The 23,844-nt window shown below is 42.1% G+C and overlaps 1 protein-coding gene across 1 annotated transcript in view; it reads left to right on the top strand.

Moving 5' to 3' along the window:
• The window catches only part of sdc4 (syndecan 4), a 29,389-nt gene extending 6,133 nt beyond the window's left edge, over positions 1-23,256 (top strand). The window contains exons 2-5 of the mRNA XM_068048634.1: positions 13,285-13,420; positions 16,266-16,294; positions 17,345-17,528; positions 18,909-23,256. Coding sequence (XP_067904735.1) covers positions 13,285-13,420; positions 16,266-16,294; positions 17,345-17,528; positions 18,909-19,060 — 501 coding nt within the window. The 3' untranslated portion in view covers positions 19,061-23,256. The remainder of the gene's footprint in view (positions 1-13,284; positions 13,421-16,265; positions 16,295-17,344; positions 17,529-18,908) is intronic.
• The last annotated feature ends 588 nt before the right edge of the window (positions 23,257-23,844 follow it).

Here is a 23,844-nt window from a genome sequence, read left to right as displayed (position 1 = left end):
CCTTCACATCCTTCCATAGGTCTGGTGCCCAGAAATAGACACCATTCTCTGGCTGAGGCCAAACTAGTATGTTGTACCGGTTTAGCATAACTTCCTGGTTTTTATACTCGTACCTCTTTATAAAATCTTCAAAGATCTGTGTATAAGGCCCTCATCGTATGCTCCTTGCGCCCCCCTTTAAAATTGTACCATTAGTTTCTATTGCCTCCTCATTCATCTTTTCAAAATGTATCACCTCACACCTTCTGTTATTTCATCTGCCACATGTTTGCTCATTCCACCAGCCTGCCTGTCCTCTAAGTCTGTTATCTTCCTCCGTGTTTCTACATTTTCCAAGTTTCATTGTAATCTGCAAATATTGATGCAAAGGTGAAACAGCCATTCATGTTAATTTTTCATCACTGCACCAATGGTGACTGTGTCTTCAGCTACCGAGGCCCAAAGCTCTGCTTCTGCCTCACTCCTTTTAAAACCTATATCTTTAACCAAGCTTTGTCATCTGTCCTAATATTTCTTTGTGGCTCAGGTGTCACATTTGTGTGGGTTATTACCTTGGAATGTTTTGTGCTGTTAAAGGTGCTATATTAATAAAAGTTTGTTGGGATTGTAAAGAGTTTTTATTGTGGGGTCCTATGTGTCTGTCACTTAACTGATGGAACACTAGACCCACCAACAGTGAAAGCATTGCTCCTCCATTCAAGCAGATTCTGTGGCCAAGTATGAAATGGACTCAGCTGTTATACTCTGATACCTGTCAGCCTCACTGCTGTAACATGATGATGCACAGACAAGCATTTGTATAATGCTCAACATTTTTTTTCCCCCCCCCTAGGTGGGTGTATTTTAAAACAAGGGTCTGCTGGCTGACCAGGCTACAGGAGCCAGTAACACATTGCAAGGTGGAAAAGCCACCTTTAGTATAGATGGGATAGGGTCATGGTCAACTTGTATTGTACAGTTCAAAGTGAAGGACTGTAGCAATAACAATTAGCAAATGGATTGCTGAGTTTGTACAGCGAAGGTAATTCAAGCAGGATTGCATGGCTTGCCCTTGCTTCAGATGTTTTGGTAGAGTGCATTTGAATTCTGTTTTGAAAGTACTTTCCACTCAATCCTGGGCTAACTTTTTTTTTTCTCTTCCCTACCACTCTGGGTACAGTGCCCGACCACTAAACCTGGCTTAAAGTTGAACTTGTGACCTCCTCTGGATGACTCTGCACATTAGGTAGATTTTCCCACTGAATCCGTTTTGTTTTGTGGTCACAATGACTTGCAATACAATAGATGTTGTGGCTTTCTACAAAACAGAACTTCACTGCTCCAAACCTTCACGAGTCATCCAGAGGTGGTGAGAGGTAATGTATAAAGCCAGGTTCCTTTTGCTCACCTGAGGTGCAATTGGTGATGTAGGGCTGCATCTTTAGGATGGGAGGGACACTGTCTCGAGTACGATGATCCTTTGCTTACTAACTTCAAAGAAATTATTTGCATTATATCGTGTCTTTCAGCTTGTCTCAGTGCTTCCAAGCCAATTAGTACTTAAAATAGGAACAAAAAATATTGGTTAGCAGTTCAGGCAGCATCTGTGGAGAGATTCAAGGTTTGAGGTAGCTAACCATTGCAGATTATAATCATGGTTGTAATGCAGGGAAACAGAGCAGCCAGTTTGCAACACAGCAAGGTTCTGCGAACCATAATAGAATAAATGACCAGATAATCCTATTTTTCGTGATGTTGGTTGAGTGATAAATATTGGCCAGGATACCGGGGAGAATTCCCCTGCTATTCAATAGTACCAGGGGTTTCTTGCATCCACCTGATGGGGCCTCTGTTTAACATCCCATCTGAAAGATTGTTGCTGGGTCAAAAACCTGGAATTCCCTTCCTAACTGCACTGTGGGTGTACCTACATCATTCAGACTGTAGCAGTTGCTGGAGGCTCTCCACAACCTTCTTGAGGGCAATTAACAGTAGGCAACAAATGCTTGCCAGCAACACTGCCATCCCATGAAAGAATTAAAAAAAAAAAAAAGGAGGCACTTCTGACAGTGCAGCACTCCTCCATATTGCCCTGGTGCTTTGACCTGGATTGAAACTTGAACCCACGACCTTCTGAGCTAGAAGAGAGTCCTGCCCACTGAGCCACAGGAGATAAGTGTTCCACAGCCTGTTTGTCTTTTGTTGTGTGGGGGAGGGGGATGGGGTCCCAGTTGTATGGTGCTCTTCTGCATGGCAGCAAAGTTGGCACTAGCTCAAATACACTGTTTTTTTGCTGAGAGGTTTACTTGAGTGGGATTAGCTGAGCTGCTCTTGAGAGCTGGCATGGACATGGGCTGAATGGCCTCTGCTAGAATCATTTAGAATGATTAAATGAAATGTTTTTGCTTTCCTGGCATGAAACTTGGGCTGTTGTCAGAGTGGTGCATGTCATGTTGTACAATTGGCTTCATTTAAAAACTACTCTCAACCAGATAAATTCATGATTTGAAATGACTTGCATCAGTACAGGGCTGCAGTGCCAGATCTCAGTTCGAGAAGAGTCCTATGTTTCATGCTGTGGGAATCTGATCACTCTTGTGCTCTCTTGCCTATTTCCGCCTGTAACTTCATCCCTTCCGCTCACCTGCTGCTGAAACCCTCAAGCCTTCATTATCTCTAGACTTGACTATTCCAACACACTCCTAGCTGGTCTCCCACATCCTAACCTCTAAACTTGAAGTTGTCCAAACTCTGCTGCTTGTGTCTTAACTTGTACCAAGTCCTGTTCCCCTATCGCTCCTGTGCTCAGTGACTTCCATTGACTCCTGGTCAAGCAAAGCCTGGATTTTTAAAATTCTCATCTCTTGTTTTCAAATCCCTCCATGGCCTTGCTCCCTCGCTATCTCTGTAATCTCCTCCAGCCCCAAAACTCTCTGATACCTGCACTCCTCTAATTCTGGCCCCTCGTGCATCCCTGATTTTTAATCACTGCACCATTGGTGGCCATGCCTTCAGCTGCCTAGGTCCTAATCTCTGGAGTCCCTTCCCTAAAACACTCCGTCTTGCCTCCTTTTAAGACACTCCTTAAAACCTACTCTTAAACTTTTGGTCATCTGCCCTAATATCTCCTTATGTGGCTCGTGTCACGATTTGTTTTATAATGCTCCTGTGAAGCATCATGGGGCATTTTATTGCAATCTTTTTTTTTCTCTCTAGCAGACTCACTGACCCCTTAAGCTGTTGGCTGTTCCTTTCAATGAGGATTGGTGCTATTTATAGAGTGAAGTGGAATGCAATCCCTTTAGATTGGAACAGTTAGAGTCTGCACTCCGAAGAGCTGTGTTTTCAGTTGAAAAGCTGAATGCTAGTGCTTGGTGCAGTTGCTTTGAGCAGTTTCCACCATGATGGTGCTGTGAAATGAGGGTTGTTTTTCTGTTTGGGCAGGTAGAATTCTATTGAATTTTAAGAGTATTTTTGATATCTGTTGACTAGTTAAAATGACGTTGGTGTGTATGGGATGTGTGATCAGTGTTCTTTTTACAGTTAGTCTGTACCCCTGGGTTAGGGGCGATGGGTACAAATCAGCCAGTGTTCTCGGCACTCTCCAACAATCCTCTACTGGGGGAAGTGCACCCTGTGGGGTAGCTAGCTTGTACTGCGCTGCCCATCTTGGTTGACCAGCCAACTGATGATGCATCCCAGGCTCAAAGTGAAAAAGAATGGCCTCCTGGGCAAAGTAGTAGGGGAACTGTAAGCCTTCAGAAGATTTGGGGGGACTGGGGGAAATAAAATCCAGTAGTGCAGTACCCCTTTTTTTTTATTAAAGGCTTACTGAATTGTTGCATATCCTCACTGCACAGGGAATAGCAGATTGTGGGAAAACCTATTCCATCCCAAACTTTTTTTTCTTTCTCCAATGACACTATTTTGGCACTTCTCCTGTACTAGGCCCTCAGGTCTGAGCCTCACACCCACCTGTGACCAGCCTTGGCATGTTCTTTTTGTTTCACTAGCTATCAAAGTACCTCTTCTTCAAAACAGGGAGTGGCTGCAGAACATTCCTTCACCAGAAGGCAAAGTTCCAGAATTCATTAAATCGTCCAGCAAATCCTTCTAACCATTACATCAGTGACACAGTTTTGCCCCTCCCTTAATGGGACCGTGCACCTTGGGCTCCCAAAGGTTGGACATGTTTCAGACAAGTGTCCCTATAATGGTGCCATGTTTTTGCTAATGGTGCTTTTTTTGTTGAAACTATCCTTTATCATTGGTTGTGATTTTATACTAAATATTGTGTGTGTATATATTTAAACTTCACAACCCAACGCCTCTACCTCCTTGTTGCTTTACATAATAAGTACACACTGCTAGGTTGCTTCAGTCGCTCCCTCACTCAAGCAGAAGTTTGCATGTGTTTTCTGGATAACTCCATGTACCAGCCAACACCTCAGGACACACACTTGCCTCACTTCATTTTCCCCCAAACGTGTGCTCCTGTATCCTTTTGAAGTTGACTTCTTGCAGTGATGTAGTTATCCAAGTGACTATTTCATTGTTTTTGAGTCTTGATAATGAGAGGTAGGCTATTTGGTTGTGGGGAGAGGAAAAACAACACCCACCCAGACAGTCACTATCAAGCTGGCTCACTGGATAGCAAATCAGGAGCCCTTAACGTTTGTTTATTCTGTTACCTTGTTCAATCTAGGGGCAACGACATCCGCTCCAAAAGCACTTTACAGCCAATGCAGTAGTCACTGTTATAATGTAGGAAATGCAGAAGCCAACTTGTGCACAGCAAGCTCTCACAAACAGCCATCAGATAATAAAAACAAGAAATGCTGGAACCACTCAGCTGAATGGTTCCAGCATTTCTTGTTTTTATTTCAGATTTGCAGCATCTGCAGCATTTTGTTTTTATTATAGCCATCAGATAATGACTGGCTAATCTGTTCATTGTGACATTGGTTGAGGACAAATGCTGGGCAAGAAACTGACCTTTTGTGTTCAATTTATACACCTGTGAGATCGGCTGAGACCTCTTTCACCGTTTGTGCTCCAGATGTTTATGATGTCTGTGTGGTTGTGGGGGTGGGTAGTGGGTACACTTTCTCAATCTGTTTTAATAAGACAAAACAGGATGAAGAGGATGTGTAGAATTTGAGCCTATTTAAACCTCTTTTCCCCCCCCAGTGCCTGGCAGATGTTTTAAACTCTGCCTGGGAGTCACTGTCTGTTTCTCCCTTCCAGCCCCATCATTGTACTTGATAGTGATTTCAAGTGTAAATAATATCAAAGTAGAAAGCATTGTCGAGCAAAACAAGGGAGATCAGAATGGCAGCCAAGTTTGGTTTTTTTTTTAGCAACAATGATTTTTGAAGGCCTCACTGACCCTTTGTGCTACAATGGTTACTAAAAGGCTTTTATCACAATCAGGGCAAGGAGGATTTAGAGTCTTGCTTTCTCTTAACTGAGAAGGACTAAGGCCACCGAGCAGGTTTCAACCAACATTGAGCGTATTAGAAGACAAATGAGTGGTTTGAAGTAAAAGCTTTTTGAGTTTTAAAAGGCTGTAGATTTTTCTTTTCAAGAGGAATGATTGGAGCCTGTCCTGAAGTGAAGGCAAAAGATCGCCACCCCTGTCCCGGCCAATATTTATCTCTCCACCAAGTTACTGAAAGATTATCCAGTCAATATAACTGTGCAGTGCAGGCTGCCACACTTTCTGACATTATAACATTGCCTACACTTAATGTTTCATTTGGCTGTAAAGCACTTTAGCACCTTCCACAATCTCTGGATGTCCCAAAGAAATACAAGTCTGTCTTCACTTCCTGACCACTGACAAGACTTGTGCTGTGTGTAAATTCCCTACACCTTCCTTTTTAAAGGGATCGGTGCTTCCAAGAACTCCAGATCTCTTTTCCCCCCCCCCCCCCCCCCCCCCCCCCACCCACCCTTTAGCCTTTGATCTACCAGGGAGAAAGGTTAGTATGAAGTGATGCCATAGTTCAGATAATTAAATCTCTGCACTGGCACTTTATGTTCCTCTTTTGGTGCCAGCTTGGCTTGGAATGCCAAAGCCAGTTTTTTTTTAATATATTTAAAAACCTTTAGTTTTGTAGTGAAGATACACAATCTACCTTTTTTGTAAAAGTTCTCAAGATCTGAGGCCGGTGGGTTCCTGACTAGCTTTAGCTGTTTTTTTAAATTTTTGGTTCTTGAATGCACTGCCTGCTGATGAAGATTAATGTTCTGAGGACACTGCAGCAGACGTTAATTCTTCCCCCGTCTGCTGTCAAACCTGTCTCCATCTGTTGCTGGGTATAACCTCTGGGCCCTGCTCTTGCTCTTGGGCAGTTTTTTGCAGTCATTTTTACGGTCGGATGTCATTTTTGTTGGATAGTTGCCCCATACTGACAGCAGAACTAATGGCATTTGACATGCCCTTTAGTCCTGCTGCAGCCCAAAAGATGGCTGCTTTCTCTTGTTAACCCATCGAGATGTCTTTCAGTCTACTGGAAGCCATACTTTTTTTTAAAACAAAAAACCTTTTTACCCAGTGGGTGGGAAGGTGAGTTGTAATTGAACGTTTTGCTAGATTGTCACAGTAATGATTAGCACGGAAGGAGATTCAAGACAGGTGGCCAAAAGATTGATCGAAGAGGTAGGTTTTTAAAGGAGTGGGCCGAAGGGGTAGAGGTTTAGGGAGGGAATTCCAGAGTGTGGGGTCTAGGTGGCTGAAGGCACAGGATTAAAATCGGATGTGCAAGAGGCCAGAATTGGAGGAGTGCAGAGGGCTGAAGGAGGTTAGAGAGGGGGAGGGGGGTGAGGCCATGGAGGGATTTGTAAATGGTTTTTATTCAGTCCTGGAAGTTGCACCCACTGCAACATTAACAGCACTCTGAGAATTCAAAATTAGTACTGCAAAAATATAAGGGGAGTTAGATGTTTTTAATATGGAAAGGGTTTTTATGATATGGAATTCTGAACCAAAAGTGTGGCTGTTCAAACTGAGTCATTTAGAAACATATTAAGAGGCAATTAAAGTGAGAAGCAAGTTATTAAAGAGCACAAGATAATGGCATTAGAGTAGATGGCTCCAATGGGGAGTCAGCACCACCCACCATAGTGTCTTTCCATACCAAAGCATCTTGTCATTTTGGGTGCTACTTAACTACCCTTTACCTCTGCATAGATGGGAGGAAATCTGTGTATAAGTTGCTGGAAAGTCTGAATGAACTCATTTTGGACAGCTCCCCAAAGTTACAAGTTCAGACTTGGGTTTGTGGGGGACAGTGGTGCAATCGGTATTGAAACTGAGAATGGTGGAGTCCCTCCCTATGCTTGGCTTGTTTTCAGATGGAGTAAAAGTGCCCTAATTATTGGTGGATTTATATTCCTTGGTATTGTGAAGGCCCAGCTTGGTATCCACCCTAATTGCCCTGTAGCAACCAAAATAAAACTGAGTGGTTTGTAAAGTTACTGAGTGTTGGGTCACAGCCCCTCCCTTTTCCCAGTAGTGACACAACGACCCATGTATTGATCAGTGAGCAAGAAATCTGAAAGATAGGCTTATGCAAAAGTTGTTTGGCTGGAACAGACAGCTGAGAGCACAGCTGCCTCTGGAATCACCACTGCAAGTCAGCTCCTTGAGCTGGGTTGGACAGCCTTTGGGTTGCAGCACTTGGTCACCAGAGCTGGGTTTGTGGTCAGTGGTAGCTGAGCCACTAGAAAGGGCAAATTGTTCAGCACTACTGGGGAATTACAGGGAGTGGGACTAGCAGAGTTGCTCTGGCAGGGTGCTGGTATGGACACAATAGATTAAATGGCCTCTTTCTGTGCTGTAACCATTCTATGATTCTGAGAACTGGTGCATAGCTCCTCAATTGCTGAAGGTGCCCAGTGCCAAGACTTCTATATTTTGTAATAGGAATGATCAATCACCTAGAATGTAATACAAGTAATGTAGAATTGGTGCCGGACCCCTTGGATTAGGTTACCAACTAGAAACTGCACTGCAATTAGGATTTTGGAACCTAAATAATTGAATTTTTATGTTTTTTTGATGTTGAAAATGGTCAACTTGACCTCTGGTTGTATTCCCTGGAATACTGGCTTAAGGGGTGATGGTTTAAGATTATTATGGGGGAAACTGATAAGGTAGATGGAAGGAGGGAAACTATCTACAAAACTATGTACAAAATCATGAGAGGTATAGACAGGGTGGATAGCAAGAAGCTTTTTTCCCAGAGTGGGGGTTTCAATTACAAGGGGACATGAGTTCAAAGTGAAAGGGGAAAAGTTTAGGGGGGATATGCGTAAAGTTCTTTACGCAGAGGGTGGTGGGTGCATGGAACGCATTGCCAGCGGAGGTGGTAGATGCGGGCACGATAGCGTCTTTTAAGATGTATCTAGACCGATACATGAATGGGCAGGAAGTAAAGAGATATAGACCCTTAGATAATAGGCGACAGGTTTAGATAGAGGATTTGGATCGGCGTAGGCTTGGAGGGCCGAAGGGCCTGTTCCTGTGCTGTAATTTCTTTGTTCTTTATTTCCACTGGTTGGAGGAATCTAGAACTAGGGACATAACCTGAGTAATATTTAGGCTTCTCAGAAGTGGGGTTCAGAAACCCTTGTATGGAAAGGGTGGCAGAATGTTGGAATGCACTTCCTCAAAGGGCAATTGATAGGTCAGTTGTAAATTTTAAATCGGAGATCCAATTTTGTTAAGGCATTCAGTAATATGGGGCAGAAGTGGATATATGGAGTTGGGTCAAAGATCAGCCATGTTCTCTTAGAACCATGGGACAGGCTTGAGGGGCTGAATGGCCTCCTCCTGTTCCTATGTGTTGTTGCAACTATTTCAGTGACCAGGATTATAGTCCAAGAATTTCCCCTCCCTGGGCTTTAAGTCCCCTAGAGAAACTTTGGATAGCTGAAACACTCAGTCCAGCAAACAATCAAGGTTGGAAGGAATAAATTTAAATAGAGTAGTAATTGGGTGCACCTGGAATAGAATCCTACAACACAGAAGGAGTCCATTGTCTGCGTCAGCCCTTTGAAAGAGCTGTCTAATTTAGTTCCACATCCCTGCTCTCTTTTTTTTTTCCCCCACCCTACAAATTAGTCGTCATGTATCTGTTCAATTGTCTTTTTGGAAGTTACTATGGAATCTAATTCCACCACACATTCGGTAGCGTGCTCTAGATCTCACCCTAGTTTGGGTATTTTTTTTTAAAAGCCCTGAAGATTGCAGGAGGAAGGGATAGATGGAGCAATGAAGAGTATATTTCCTGGACTCTTGGAAACAGTTTGATTTAAGTTTTTTTTTTTCTAATTGCTGTCTTGAGTTAATCTTGTGACTTCCCAGTTAATAGTTGTGTGTGTGTGTGTACTTGCACTATACCACCCCTCCCAGTTAGCAGGCTGTATTGAGTTTGTTTTTAATGTTGCGTCAGTCTAGGCAAATCTGCCACTTGTTTAATTTCGATCAGTGTTGCTGCTTTTTAAATGCAAATTGCGCGGAGACACGTAGAAAATGGAGTCATGTTACATCTGGAAGCAGCCGTCCTGCACAGAATTTGGCACAGTATTAATGAAACCAAAAAACAAACTAAAAGATTAATTTAAATCACAAGTCTGAAAGATTGTGACTACGCATGCAACATATACACTCTAGTTGACCCTTCCTGTGAGCAAGGTACTGAATGCAGGATGTGACAGTCCCCAGGCTAGAGGTTATCTGGCTGGCTGCCAAGATGTCTAGGCTATTACTGGCAACACTGATTTTAATCAGAAAATGTGCTCTTTTCTCCACTGCGCACCCCCCCACCACCCCCTTCCCTATCTCAATCTTTGTTTTTGTTTAGTGCTATGGAGTTTCTTGGCTTAGTTCACTTTCAACCGTGCAAGCCATTGATCGAGCTGCAACTTGCCCTGAGCGTCCAGCCGTGACTTTTGTGATGCCTTTTTTTGTTTTTTTTTTAATTCCACCTTTATCGCTCATGGGTGTTTACTGGAGTTTGTGTATTTACACAGCTGAAGTGTGAGTATGTTTCTGACAATGTGCGGATAATTCAACAGCCCCTTTTTCTGCCTGTTTCTCACTGACTTGGTTCGTGTTACAGAAGCTTAAGTCAGTCAATAACAACTTGTGTAGCGTCCCTTTTTTGTTAAAGTCGAAAAATACCTAGTGCTCGTGAAGCATCTCTATCAGGTATATTTACTACTGAGCCATGTAAGCTATTGGGCCAAGTGACAAAAATAGTGGTCAAAGATATATGTTCTAAAGGGCTGACTTGGGGGGGGGGGGGGGGAAGAAGAAGGGGTGTTTAGGGAGGGAATTCAAGAGCTTGGTGCCTAAGTAGCCAAAGGCATAGCTTCCAGTGGTGAGGTGATGAAAATCTGAAGTGCAAGTGGCCAAGATTGGAGCAGAGATCTGAGGGTTGTAGGGCTGGAAGAAGTTTGAGATGGGGAGGGAGTGAGGCCATGGAATTTGAAATTGAGGGCGAGTGTTTAAATTCAAAATGTTGCCTTGGGTCAAGACTAAGAAGTTGTTTTCTATTTTGGGTAGTTGTGGCATGTGGAGTCATGAGACTTAGTGTGTGAGTAAATAGACACCCTCTAATGTGGCTTGCAAAAGTTGGAAGGTTTTGGATTTGACCCCTTCTCCTTGGCAGGAGAGATGAAAAGCGATGCTACAATTAGACTTGGAATCTTGGGGTTATGAAGCCAGGGTTTCCACTTCTGATCAATATTCAGAGACCCTTCTTGCTGTCCATGTTCCTGTGAGCAGTATGCTATCTGGGCCTGGCACTGATGTAAGTGAAAACAATACCCTGGTGAGGCATTGGGAGAGAATTTGGCATGAGGGGGAAGTGACTATACAAATTGTTCAAATGGTCATGAGTAATGAGGACATGTTGCAACTCAAAAATGTCCTAAGCAAATTGTGTGAGTAAGCCTGTAGTCACTGATTTATGCTTCAGTCAAGTTGACTCTTCCATTGTAAAGTTACATTCCCTCCCTTCTACAATTAATCCAACAGCATTAAACCTGCAGAGGATTTATCTTGCATGTATCTAAAAGGGATTCTGCAGCCAGTGACTGCTGGCCCCCACTCCACAGGTTATTTGTGTTGAGTAGCTGTCTTATCAGAAGATTGTGGGTTCAAGTCCAACTCTAGGAATTACAATACAAAAATCTTTGTCAGAGGTGCTGTCTTTTGATGAACTGAGAGCCAACATCCTGGTGTTTTTTTTAAAAAAAAAAAACTCCTCCTCGTGCAGTCCAAGAGCAAGGAAGTTCTCCCTGCTGACCTGGCTGATAGTTATCCAACATCATAAAACAAATTGCCTGGTCATTATCACATAGCTCTTTGTGGGATCTTGCTTTGCACAAATTGGCTGCCACATTTCCTACATTACAATAGTTAGTGCACAAAATGCTTCATTGGCCATAAAGCACTTTGGGCTGCCCCTGAGGTGGTGAAAGGTGCTATCTAAATGCAAGTCTTTGTCTAAAATCGCCTTCATTTGTGTGTGCTTGTGCTATATCTCTGCATAACTGGCTGGAAAACATCTGCTTGCATTCCAACTGTATGTTAGCGCTGTCATCAGATTTGGTTTGAATTAAAAAGACCCTTCAGCCCATTTGATCCTATCCTTTTGGAATTTCTACCCCCCACTTTTGCAGCATCCTGTTGCTTTAAAGAAGGAAAAGGATCACACCCCTGTCATGTGGGATTGCCTTGCACACACCCAGGCTCTAGAATCCTTTTTAAGACCTAACTCCCACATGACACCAGGTTTGATCTCTCAGAAAGCCACCAGCCTGAGTGTACATGGCGCCTGGCAATAGGGAAAATTACCCATTTGTTTTTTTGACACGTTATGTCACTTGCTGATGGAATGTTACATGTGTGGCTGTCAGACTGATGAGCTGCAGGCTGTAAGTTGGTACTGTGTGTCTATTTTAAATCTACCATCTCCTCTACCCCATACTTTTCCACTTCCTGGCTTTCTTGAGTGTCTGTGTCCCAGTTCTCTGCCATTCCTCATGTGCTGCAGCACTGGCTGTGTGCAGGGGACATCACCATCTGAGCCTGATCTTTTGCTCGCTACCTTTTTACATCAGGAACCCCTTGGTGCTGATCTCTGCTCCCTGATATCCTGAGGCTAATTGTAGCACCCACTTGCTGCCCTGGCTGATCAGTTTCATCCCCACTTTTATACTGGGTGAAAATTTCATCCTGATTCTACCGACCAACAATTCAGTTCCATTTTTGGAGGGTACTCTGTTTAGCCCATGAGTTATAAACCTATAATGATGGGGAAATGGAAGATATTCTGTCTTACCAAGGGTTGTCAGTACACCCTCATTTCCTGCCCCCCCCCCCCCCCCCTTGCCCAAATTGCTCCCAACTCCACTTTTTTGTGTATGAGCCAAAGCAAGCCACCCAGTCAACATCTCCCATTTGGAACCAGGTGTTCTGTCTGCTATGGTGAGTATTGCTTTTGGTAGGGCATCAGTGCAACGTGATGATGGTAGGAGCTGAAGTCACTTAGCTTGGTAACAGAATTAAAATACTATATTGCTATCTCTCCCCACCCCTGGACTGTCCAAAACTTAGAAGCCTGTGTGTTGAAGTTTGGTGCTGGACAAGGGATTTCTACGCTAGGGAAATGCGATGGGTAAAAGACTGTGCTGTAGCCTCGTTTTGGTGTTTGGCACCCTTGAAGGGTTAATCCAGGCACAGTGGGATGGTAAATATTCAGGTCAAAGGCTTTTTTTTTTCTCCCCCCCTTTCCAGTTCTAGTCACATTACTGTCATGAAGCTGCTTTTTAAAGAAAATAAAATAAAAGTAATTTTATTTGATTCAGAAGAATACTGGTACCAGAGCAGAGAAAATCTGTCTCCTCCAGTTACACTAATAAGTAGGGGATATATTTATAACTAGCTTCCTGTTTACTGCCTGATTGGAATGTTTCTGCTAGAACAGTAAGAATGTAACACTTGTTTCTCTTTTAACATGTGATTTAGAGCTTGTGCTGGACTGACCTTGTTGGGAAGGGGAGAGCAGGGAGGAGGAAACTATCCCATTTAAGAAAAAGGAACCCTTGCATTCCCCAATCTCCAACCATGATCAGCAATGAATTAATATTTAAATATCTGGGACCTAATTTCACCCCCACCCCCAAATGCCAAACAGTCCCCACATTCAGGTTAAGCAGCACAAGGTCTAGTTCCCGAATTGCATGTTCTGTACTGACCTCTGCCATCATTCTCTCTACCTGAAACAGCAAAGGGAGTTGCTTTCCAAAAGGAACTACTTGAATGACCTGGAGGGATCAGGGTTTGAAGGACTAAGTAAGCTTTACCCTGACTACGAGGAAGAAGATGGCTCTGGTCTTGCTTCTGGAGACAGCGATGAAATGGGTAACTATCTTGTTACTTGATGTACAGTTGTTACTATCTAATCCAGGTTAATGCATGTGAGATCAGAACCTTGAGGGTCCCAGCAACTGTCCAACTAAACCAAGCTTCTGGGCTCTTGGTTCTAAAGCCAAACGTGGGGATGAAGAACCTAAGAAATGTTAGTCAGGGAAAGGACCAACATGTTCAACAAGCCACACTTCTAACTTCTAAGAATATTGTCATCACAACAGTTTGTCCTTTTTTTTTGTTGAAAAAAAGACAGACAGGGGACTTCTGCTGCCTCTTGCTGCCTGATTTCACAATGTAATTCTGAGCAACTGCTTGGTTAGGAAAGTACAGGACTGTGTGCAATCCCAGACAGAAACCGATGAGCTGACTCAATACCCAACCATCCTGAACATCACATGTCACAAAAGTAATGAGATTCCACAAAGCATGAGGACACAACCAGCCCAATGCATATGTCAATCTGTAAAAAGTGGAGTTCATTTTCCAGCCTATTTGAGTAAAGGTGCTAGCTAACTTCAGAGTCCAGAAAGGGTAGCTGTTTGCAATCAAAATTCCATTTGCCTTTGAAACAATCTCCCAATAGCATGATGCAACATAAGGAATGCAGTTTGTAACAACTCTTCTCTAGCTATGAAGCTGAGATGAAATTATCTCTGACCTCTTGCTGCTTCAGAAACTAGCAAGTCTCCCACAATCCCCACTAACAAAGCTGATATTTAACCTCATTCTACAATTAATCTGTTAACCACTGAAATCTATTTTTAAGCTTTCTAATCCTTGCAATTTCCACCGCAGTTGTATAAACTGTTTTTATATAGTTCCCTCCTTGTGTATTCTGTAATCATTTTTGTAGATGTTCCCTTCCTGATGTGTATATTTTTCTTGTCCAGTTAATGGGTGACGGAGGGAACATGATTTACAAACCATTTCTCAGTTATAAAAGCTGTTTCACAAGTCTGCTCAAGCTCTGACCAAAGGGGTGTACATCTAGCTATCAAAACTGAAATCCTCTTTTAACAAGCAAGCCATTCGCTTTAGAAAAGTCCAGAAATCTCTTCACCCGAGGATCTGCATTTGCTGAAGGCTGAGCTTGCCATCACCCACGTGGCCAGACAGCTGTTGGGTTGAGCTTGTGTTTTTTTTTAATATATTCATTCATGGGATGTGGGCTCGACCAAGTCTAATTGCCCATCCTCAATTGCTGTTGAAAATGGTGATCAGTCACCTTGAATACAACAGAGTCCTTGCTAGGCTATTTTGGAGTCAATCTAATATGGGCTGGACTGGACTGAATGGAATCACTCCAGTCTTTACATGCAACTGATTTATTTTAAAAGTCAACCTGAAAACAGAGGGAATCTGAAATGATAACTGGGAATTAGTTTCCTCTCAGATCAATTATTTCAATGGGTGGGTGACTCTCGTTACCTTCCCTTTCAGACTGAAGGGACATCATATACATGAGTTTGAGGCTTAGCTGGGGGTGCTTTTTTGCCCTGCAGTCGAAGTGCTGGAATTCGGAAAGTTTGTAAGATTTTAGTGTCTTTATTTCCCCTGCGCTCTCGTGGGGGCAGTCTGGATCAAGCTGTAGGAGGAAGTGGTTTCAGTGAGAGAATGCACTGCTCACTGTTGAACTGAGATCACAACTTCCTGAGTTACTGTAATTTCTGTATAACTGCAGGGGTTTTCCTTCCATCTACCTGTTAACACCACATCTCCCACACCCGCCTCCCGCATTACAACTACATTCAAGCATCAGCAGTCACATTGTGGAAATTCCAACCTATCTGAGCAGAAAAGCTACAAAGGCTCAGCTGAGATTGGTGTCACTGGCATTGAAGTACAAGTTTAATTCTCTTCATGCCTGGGGGATGGAGTCAGTGTTCAGTAAAGTTCCTATAACACTTTAACTACACTCTGCCCAAATTTGTGTCTCATCCATCCATTATATTTTCTAACATGATCACAAAACACTCAATGCAATTTCTAAAATAACTTTCAGTTGCAACCACTCTCTCTTCTCTTGCCTTAACTCTTGACTGCAGTGCAACACAATGAAAGGAAAGTCTTGCATTTATATAAAGCCTGTTACAATCTTAACAACTGGAAGCACTTTGCAGCCATTGAAGAACTCTTGAAGTGTAGTCTCTGATGTAGTATATGTTACCAGTGAACTTGCACACAACATCATGATGACTGAGGGATCCATATTGGCCAGGACTCCCCTGTGCTTCTTTGAATAGTGTCATGCATCTTTTACATCCACTTGAGAGGGAAGACAGTTTAAAGTATAGAACATAGAACATTACAGCGCAGTACAGGCCCTTCAGCCCTCGATGTTGCGCCGACCTGTGAAACCATCTGACCTACACTATTCCATTTTCATCCATATGTCTATCCAATGACCACTAATAGTCTCGTGCAAAAGATTGCACCTCCCTCCAACATTTGCAGCACTCCTTCAGTACTGCACAGGAGTGAATGCCCAAATGTGTGCTTCCCTCTAGAATGGTAGGAGCTGATAAAACTGTCTTGACTGAGATGAGTGCTACCATCTCCTGAGCTGACATGGGGCACAAAGCGAGCTGGAGAAGTACAAACCACTGAGTGTGCTACAAAACTGTAGACGGTCTGACGCAAATTGGATCATACAATAGCATTCATGGCACAAACATCTCAAGCACTTTGTAGAGGGTATCTACTTTCTAAAGAGTAGTGATTTATGTATAACACCATTCAGATGTACAATTTTGAGTCTAGCATTTTACTCATCTAGACTTTGCAAATTTGACTAGGTAGCCTGCATGTAATTAACAATTCTTTTCTTTACTTGCAGATGAGGGTAAAGAGCCAATCGATGATGAGGTGAGATGTGCTCCATTCTTTACTAACCTACATTAGGGTTGTATGATTTTCATACTGTTGCTTAGGATACATGAAGTCAAGGGGACCCAATAGTGGGAACATTGGTCAGTCAACAACCTGTCCTGAGTTGGGAGAACAGTTGACTTTACAAAGCACGAGTAAACTTCACAGGGTCCTCGCTAACTTTGTGGAACTTGTGCAAAGCCAAAGCCCTAGAAGGTTACAGCACAGAGGCCATTTGGCCCATCATCTGTGGTAGCTGTGTGCTAGAGTTAAACAAAGCTAATCGCACTGCCTTGCACTGTTCCCATGGCGTCGTTGCATTGAGCTGACGCTATGGTAGACAATGTTAGTGCATATGCACCAAAAACAGTCTGACTGGAGCACACTTGGGCTGGCTGCAGTATTCTGCATTCCAGCTCAAAGTAGCTCTGGGAGTAAATGACACCACTATGTTGCTCAGCCACACCACTCAAGAAGGTCCTATCTTCAATTTGCCATCTGTGCTAAATTTAACCCAGGCTTTCAGCTGGGGTGGCAACTGTTGAACTCAATGCCAGAAGTGGGGAAAGGGGGGGTGGGAGAAACTGCTCAGTGTTACCTGAGCTCAACTCCTAGTTGCCCTCAAATAAAAGCAAAATACTGCGGATGCTGGAAATCTGAAACAAAAACAAGAAATGCTGGAATCACTCAGCAGGTCTGGCAGCATCTGTGGAAAGAGAAGCAGAGTTAACGTTTCGGAACTCTGTTCCGAAGAAGGGTCACTGACCCGAAACGTTAACTCTGCTTCTCTTTCCACAGATGCTGCCAGACCTGCTGAGTGATTCCAGCATTTCTTGTTTTTGTTGTCCTAGTTGCCCTCCACTGATGCCTGCTGGGTGAGGAAGCAGTACTGAATGACCCATGCCTAGGTCACTTAAATTCTGACCTGGAGCTGGCACCCATCACGCCAAAGAAGGCACCTTTCTTTACTTTAAGAATACTGAAGCCAGAAAATTTTAGGAGGGGAAATGAGTAAAGGACTAAATGCAATGGAACTGTTCTGCTTAGGATGATGAAATGGACAACCGAATTAGTGAAAGTGATGAGGATTTAACTGACGTGGAGGCCCCTGTTGTAAAGAATGAGGTGCATATGCCGGACAAAACCGTACTGCAGGAAGACGTCGGCAACAGGATCGCCATGGCAAGCAAAAACAACAGCAGCGTCTTTGAAAGCACAGAGATGCTTGCAGGTACAGTATACAAGTCCAACACTCCTTCAGTGTCCAGTGCAAAATGTCTCCACCAGCCACCACATAGGGGAATGATCTGTACGGATGACCATTTATGCCCTCCCTACAAAACCCTATTGCATACAATTAACAGCACAGTAATAGGCCATTCAGCCCAACTGATCTGTGCTGGTATTCTTCCACACAAACCTCCACCTACCCCTCTTCATCTCGTCCTCGTGTTTATCGAGCTTCCCCTTAAATACCTCTGCTATTCTCAACTACTCCACACGGTGGCCAGTTCCACATTTTAACTACTCTCTGGATAAATAAGTTTCCTCTGAATTTCCTATTGCATTGAATAGTAATTCTTGCCTTTATAGCTTTAATTCTGGTCTTGCCTGCAACTGGGAATGGCATGTTTGTCTATCCTAGAACGCTTTTGCAATCTGAAGACCTCTATGAGGTTACCCTCAGCCTTTTTTGTTTCTAGAGAAAACTGCTGCAGCCTGTTTGATCATTCCTAAAGGGTATAACCTTTCAATTCTGCTGTCATCCTTCTGAATCTTTGAATCTTCTCCAGTGCCTTTATGGAATGCGGAGCTATTGTCCCTTTATTGGGCAATCTCATTCTATAAAACTATTATTGTTTTTTAAAACAACCGCACACGCACCATACTTCCAGCAATTCTCCTCCATCCCATGTCACACTGGATCCTGGACAAGTTTGGTAACTCTTCAGAAGAGCTTTTGAAAGTCAACATTTACTTCATCACAACACCCACTTTACACCATTAGCTATAGGGTTCTTTTTTCCAGTAGCTGTCAGCAGGCTATTTGCCAACTTAAACCAAGCAAACTTGAGTTAATTATTTGGAGGGGGGGTTCTTGCTCAAAACCTTTTGATTTTTTAGCTGTCAACCTTGGTTCAATTCCCTTGCCTCTTGAGTTAGATTGGGGGTTCAAGTACCACTCCAGTGACTTGAGTGCAGTACTGAAGGAATGCTGCACTGTCAGGTGCTATCTTTTTGGATGAGCTGTTAAATGGAGACTCCAGCTACCCCCTAAGCTGGATGAGAGTTCCTGTGACCCTATTTTGAAGGAGGGCACTGGAGTTCTTTGGTCTCCAGGCCAATTTTATTTATCCCTCAACCAACACCTAAAACTGAGTTATCTAGCTGTTTTGTGGGATCTTGCTGTGCACAAATCAACTGCCACGTCTCCTAGATTGTAACAACAACTACTCTTCAAAACCAAGTACTCCATTGGTTGTTCAAACACTTTTGGAATGTCCCTAAGGTAAAATGTGTCGTGTAAATGCAAGCTTGTTCTCTTCAGACAAGGCATGTTGGATTTGACTCTGTAATGCTACACTGACCAACTTTATTTCTATTTTTGCAGCAATGATCGCTGGTGGCACTATTGGCCTCCTGTTTGCCATCCTCCTCATCCTGCTGCTGGTTTACCGCATGAGGAAGAAGGATGAAGGCAGCTATGACCTGAGCAAAAAACCCATCTACAAGAAAGCACCAACCACTGAGTTCTATGCATAAGCCTGAGCTTCTGAACAACAGGCTTTATATTCTCCAAGAGCTTCCGCCTTAAGACAAAGACAAAAGTGGAGCCAAATTCTGCAACTAGTTTTAAAACCTCTACTAATTTTTTTTATATATAACATACATCCATGTATGTATATATATTTTTAAAAAAAAGTCCACTTTTAAATGCTGGAAAATGTCTAACCCAGATTAAAAGATTTAAAGCATTTTCAAACGGATGAGTCTGGACAAAAAAAAACTGTTGCCTGTAATTGCCCGCGATGAGTATTTCTACCAAGAGTTGTTGAGGGAGTGAAAGGTTTCACATTTCTGGTCCTTGAAATTGAAATTGTAGCTGTTTTTTTTTTTAATACTGCCATTTTTGGGCAGGCAGGAAACTCCAGATTGTCCTGGCTTTCTGGTAAACCCGCTGTCTTGAACACTAGTCGGCAACTTGCAAACGGCCTTTAAGAATCACAATTGCATTTCTGCATTTTTTTGAGTTTTAAAATTTTTAAATATCTGCTTGTGAGATCTGTTCTGCTCTCCACTCCCTTTTTTTTTTTTCCCCCATGCAGAATGGTTAGTTGCTTTTTGCATCATTTCTTCACCCCAGAACGAACAAATTGACTTTTTTTATGGGTTAGAGACGTACTTAATCATTGTTACCTTTTTGTAGTATTTTATTATAAATACTAATAGTATGCAACTGTGTACCTATAACTTCACTGTCAAGAATTCTGTAGATCTGGTTCTAACTAAAGTTTCATGCTTTTTTAAAAAAGAAAATAATTTATCTATCTAAAAATATTTTAATTGCTGCCTCTTGTTTCATTTTATTTCCAGGTGTGATTTTTATTTTTAAAAATCATTCAGATGAATGATGTGTTTAATTTTTAGGATGATGTACCTTTTCTGCCATTTTTATTTTGTGGACAATATGACCATATTACAGTTAAGTTTCATACTGGAACAGTCACTATTTTTAGTAGTCAGTGCATCACAGGATAATGTAGGTCAGTCACTTTGGAAAGGGATTAAAAAAAATAAAAGCTTTTATGTTTTTTTTACTTTTGAGGGGTTTTTGCTTTAATTTAACCCAGTGCCTGAAAATCTCCTTGCATCCTGGAGATGGTATAGATGCTACATGCTAGCAGTTTCATGACCCCCCTCCAATCGTCTTCTGCTTGATGAACTTGACCTAGGCCCTTCTTGCTAGAAGGCTAAGGGCATTGTGCAAGAAACATGCCAAAAAAAAAAGTCAAACACTTACAGTTCAAGTTCCCATCCCCGGGCACTTGTTTTTATCCCCTCATTTCTTACTTGTACACTAATTTCACCCATAAGTAGTCAGAATATCCAACTCTTTCCTGTTGTACAAACTGTGGTAGTGTGAATGCCTCGGGCTTTGCTGTTTTAATGTCAATTTTTAAAAATGAATCTATGACTCTGTTCCTCAGCCAGTGTTCTTGTGAAGAAGCTCCTTTGACAATTAGAATGATTTGATTTCTTTTTTAAAAAAAAAATCAAATACCAAAGTTTTCAAATAGCACTCTGGCTGTTTGCCATCAGGAAACTGCTGGAATTTGAGCTTCAGTCTATATATTTAAACCTTCCAATGCTTCAGAATACATGCACACCTTTGTTTTTACAGATGACAAAATAATGGGAGAGCAATTTATGGATTAAATTATTGTTTTATAAATAAAGGAATCTTTTCTCTTGCATGTGTGCAGCTGTTGGATCCTGTGATGCAAAAAAGGGTTTGAATGTTAGTGTTTTCTTTGCTGATTTTAATAGTAATGCCATTGAGACTAATTACAAACACTAAAAAAAAAATCTGTGGAAGTTGTGTATTTTAAGGCCCAAGTAATTACATCTTCAGAAGGCTTCTTGAATTCACAGGCCCCAGCTGAGCTTCAATTTGTAGCCACTTGAAACAAAAAAAAAATACACTGAGCATAGTGTGTTGGTACCAGCCCTGCTGTGAGGCCAAATGGATCATACAGCAACAAAAATTAATTTAAGTCTCTCGTAAAACAGCAATTTGCTGTTTCATAGTGCCTCAATGTTAAAGTTGACACTTTTTTTTTTTGCAGGACAAGATGATCAAAAGTTTGGTTACTGAGGCAGGTTTTTCAGGAGGGAATTTCAGAGCTTGGCCTAGACAGTTGAAAATTATTTTTAATCCTTAAATGGGAATTCACTCGGGCTTTTCAAAACCAAAATTAGGTCTTGTGCCAAATGTGAGGGCACTTTTAAATTTTGTTAAATAACTTTTTGATGCCTTTTTTTTCCTCTGCATGTTTCAGGCTATCTTCATCAATTTGACAACAAGCTCTGTTCTCACTACTGCCTTTCCATGGTAATCACATGCTTGAGGCACCCCTTTAATCCTGTGGGGATGGAACTCCTTTTTTAATAGGCTTTTAGGCAAACCTCAGTTCAACACAATCATACTTGATAAATTCCTTCTTTCTTGTCAAATTTTTGCATAGAGGCCTTCTGATCCAGTCAAAGCCTGCAGGATTCTAAGCAGTGTGGGCTACGAGTTAATGTTCGGTTAATCTTCTGTTAACAATTAGCTTATGATTCAATTTACTTTTTATTGTTTTGCAAGTAGCTTCTATGCCAATGTGACTCACCTGAGTTTGCCAGGTGAGTAACAAAGAAGGTGGTCTGAGGAGAATGGTGTCTTCAAGCCTTCGGCCTTTCTCCATAAGGCCTCAACGGGCCTGTTGCTTGCTCAGGCACCCAGCATCCTACATTTAATATAGTTTTTTTTTTTAAAAAGAGGTTCTTTCAGTTGACCGATGGTATTTCTGTAGTATATGGGCAAAGCTCAACTTCCAGACATTATTCCCATGTTTCTCCATCTTTTCAGCTACTCCAGTAAATGGGATTGAAATCTTAAATTGTTTTTCTTGAACAGGAGTCTGTCTCCAAAAGCTCTTTTCAAAGTGCTTGCTTATTGGCACCAGCATCTGAAAAGCACACCCAGGTATAGGGCTCAGAGTATAAATAAGGTATAATGTTTTTTGTTTTTTCAATAAAACTATATATTTTGGTACGTAAAAAGAATTTGTGATTCTTTGGATTAATATTGGTGTAAATATTAATGGCATCTTGATGTGGGAGAGGGAGTGGATTTTTAAAAATTAGGAGCATACCAACACAAGAACCCTAGTGCTTCTATTTCCCACACGCTGCTTGATTTGCAGATCGCATCCAATCAGTGGCTGTTGAGTTGCATACAGCCCTTGGTGCTAATACACAAATGGAAAGTCTCATAAAATGTGACTGGCCTTGAAGTGAAGCTTCATTCCTCCGCCCACACATATGCTTGGAACTGAGACTTACTGCAAATAACTACAGGGTGTGCAGTTTCCAGGCCTTTGGGTAAGGTGGATAGCTTCCGATGATTTATGGTACATCACTACTGGCTTATTGAAGATATTAGAATGGCTTGAGAGTTGGGAATTTTTTTGAACAGAGAACCTCTGGTTATTGTAGGTCCTTGCTTGCTTGTTTTGTAGTCTTTGCCAGGTCCTATATTTGAAGCTCTTGCACGAGCATGGTTTTAAAAAAAAGTGAAGGAGAGGCACACCCTAGAGATTTTGGAATACACCATTTCTTGCTCCCAGTTAGTATTCCAAGTATGATCTGTGCCAGTGCTTGGCAGTTCTAGTCAATAAGCAAGTATGGTACCAATGGGTACAATGCCAGTTCCAATTTGACTGTCAGTACTCTGAATATCTTTTGTACATGCGGAATCCACACTGGTCTAGGCCTTCGAGTGATCCACATGGTAATTTCCAATGCTGGCAGATACCTAAGGGTGGAATTTTAACCCAACTCCTGGGATCACATGCAGTGCCAGTTTCTCATCCCACTCAATATTGCACTCTGATTTCAAAAAGAGTCAAATTGGCTGTGTTGCTTTTTTTTTTAAAAAAAAAAAAAGCATTACTGCTGATCTAGTCAGTATCCCAAAGGGCAGGTTAGGTTAAAATTACTCCTCTAATGTTCCAAAGTGTCTTAATACCAGTGGGAAAAGCTATAAACTTGTCTTCCTGTTGACTAATTAGTTTGTCTATGGGGGGAAAAAAAGTGATTTGCTATTTTCAGATCTGTACATATTCATATATGTTTTAATTTGTTCTGCTGCTGGATGTATTGTGTATAAATAAAACATTATCTTTACACAATAAGGGTGTTCCATTTTTCTCGAGTAAGAAAAATTTTCATTTCTATAGTGCCTTTTATGACCAGGCCATCCCAAAGTGCTTTACAGCCAATGAAGTACTTTTGGAGGATATTTACTGTTGTAATGGAAACAAGGCAGCTAACTTGTGCACAAAATACCACAGACGACAACATGATCATCAAATGTGTTTTTAGTTAAGGTTAAAATTGGCCATGGCAGCGGGGAGCACTCCCATGCGTTGCTTTGAAATGGTGGCTGTGGGATCTTTTATGTCAACCTGAGAGGGAAGACGGGGACTCTGTTTAATGTCTCATCTGAAAGACAGTACCTCCGGCAATGCAGCACTCCCTCAATACTGGCCCTCTGACAATGCAACGCTCCCTCAGTACTGCTCCTCCCACAGTGTAGCACTCTCAGTACTGCCCCTCTGACAGCGCTCCATCAGTACTAGTCCGCCAACAGTGCTGCACTCCCTCAGGCCACATAGCGATGGGCAACAAATGTTGGCCTTGTTAGTGTTGCCCACATCTGGTGAATGTATATAAATTAAATTTAAATGCCGTTGACAGGTTGTGAATTTCTCCAGAGTTAT

This window comes from Heterodontus francisci, chromosome 16 (assembly GCF_036365525.1).
Source record: "Heterodontus francisci isolate sHetFra1 chromosome 16, sHetFra1.hap1, whole genome shotgun sequence".
In the NCBI taxonomy this organism is placed as follows: domain Eukaryota; kingdom Metazoa; phylum Chordata; class Chondrichthyes; order Heterodontiformes; family Heterodontidae; genus Heterodontus; species Heterodontus francisci.
Note: the sequence above shows the minus strand (reverse complement) of the source record. Positions and strands in the feature narration are given on the sequence as shown.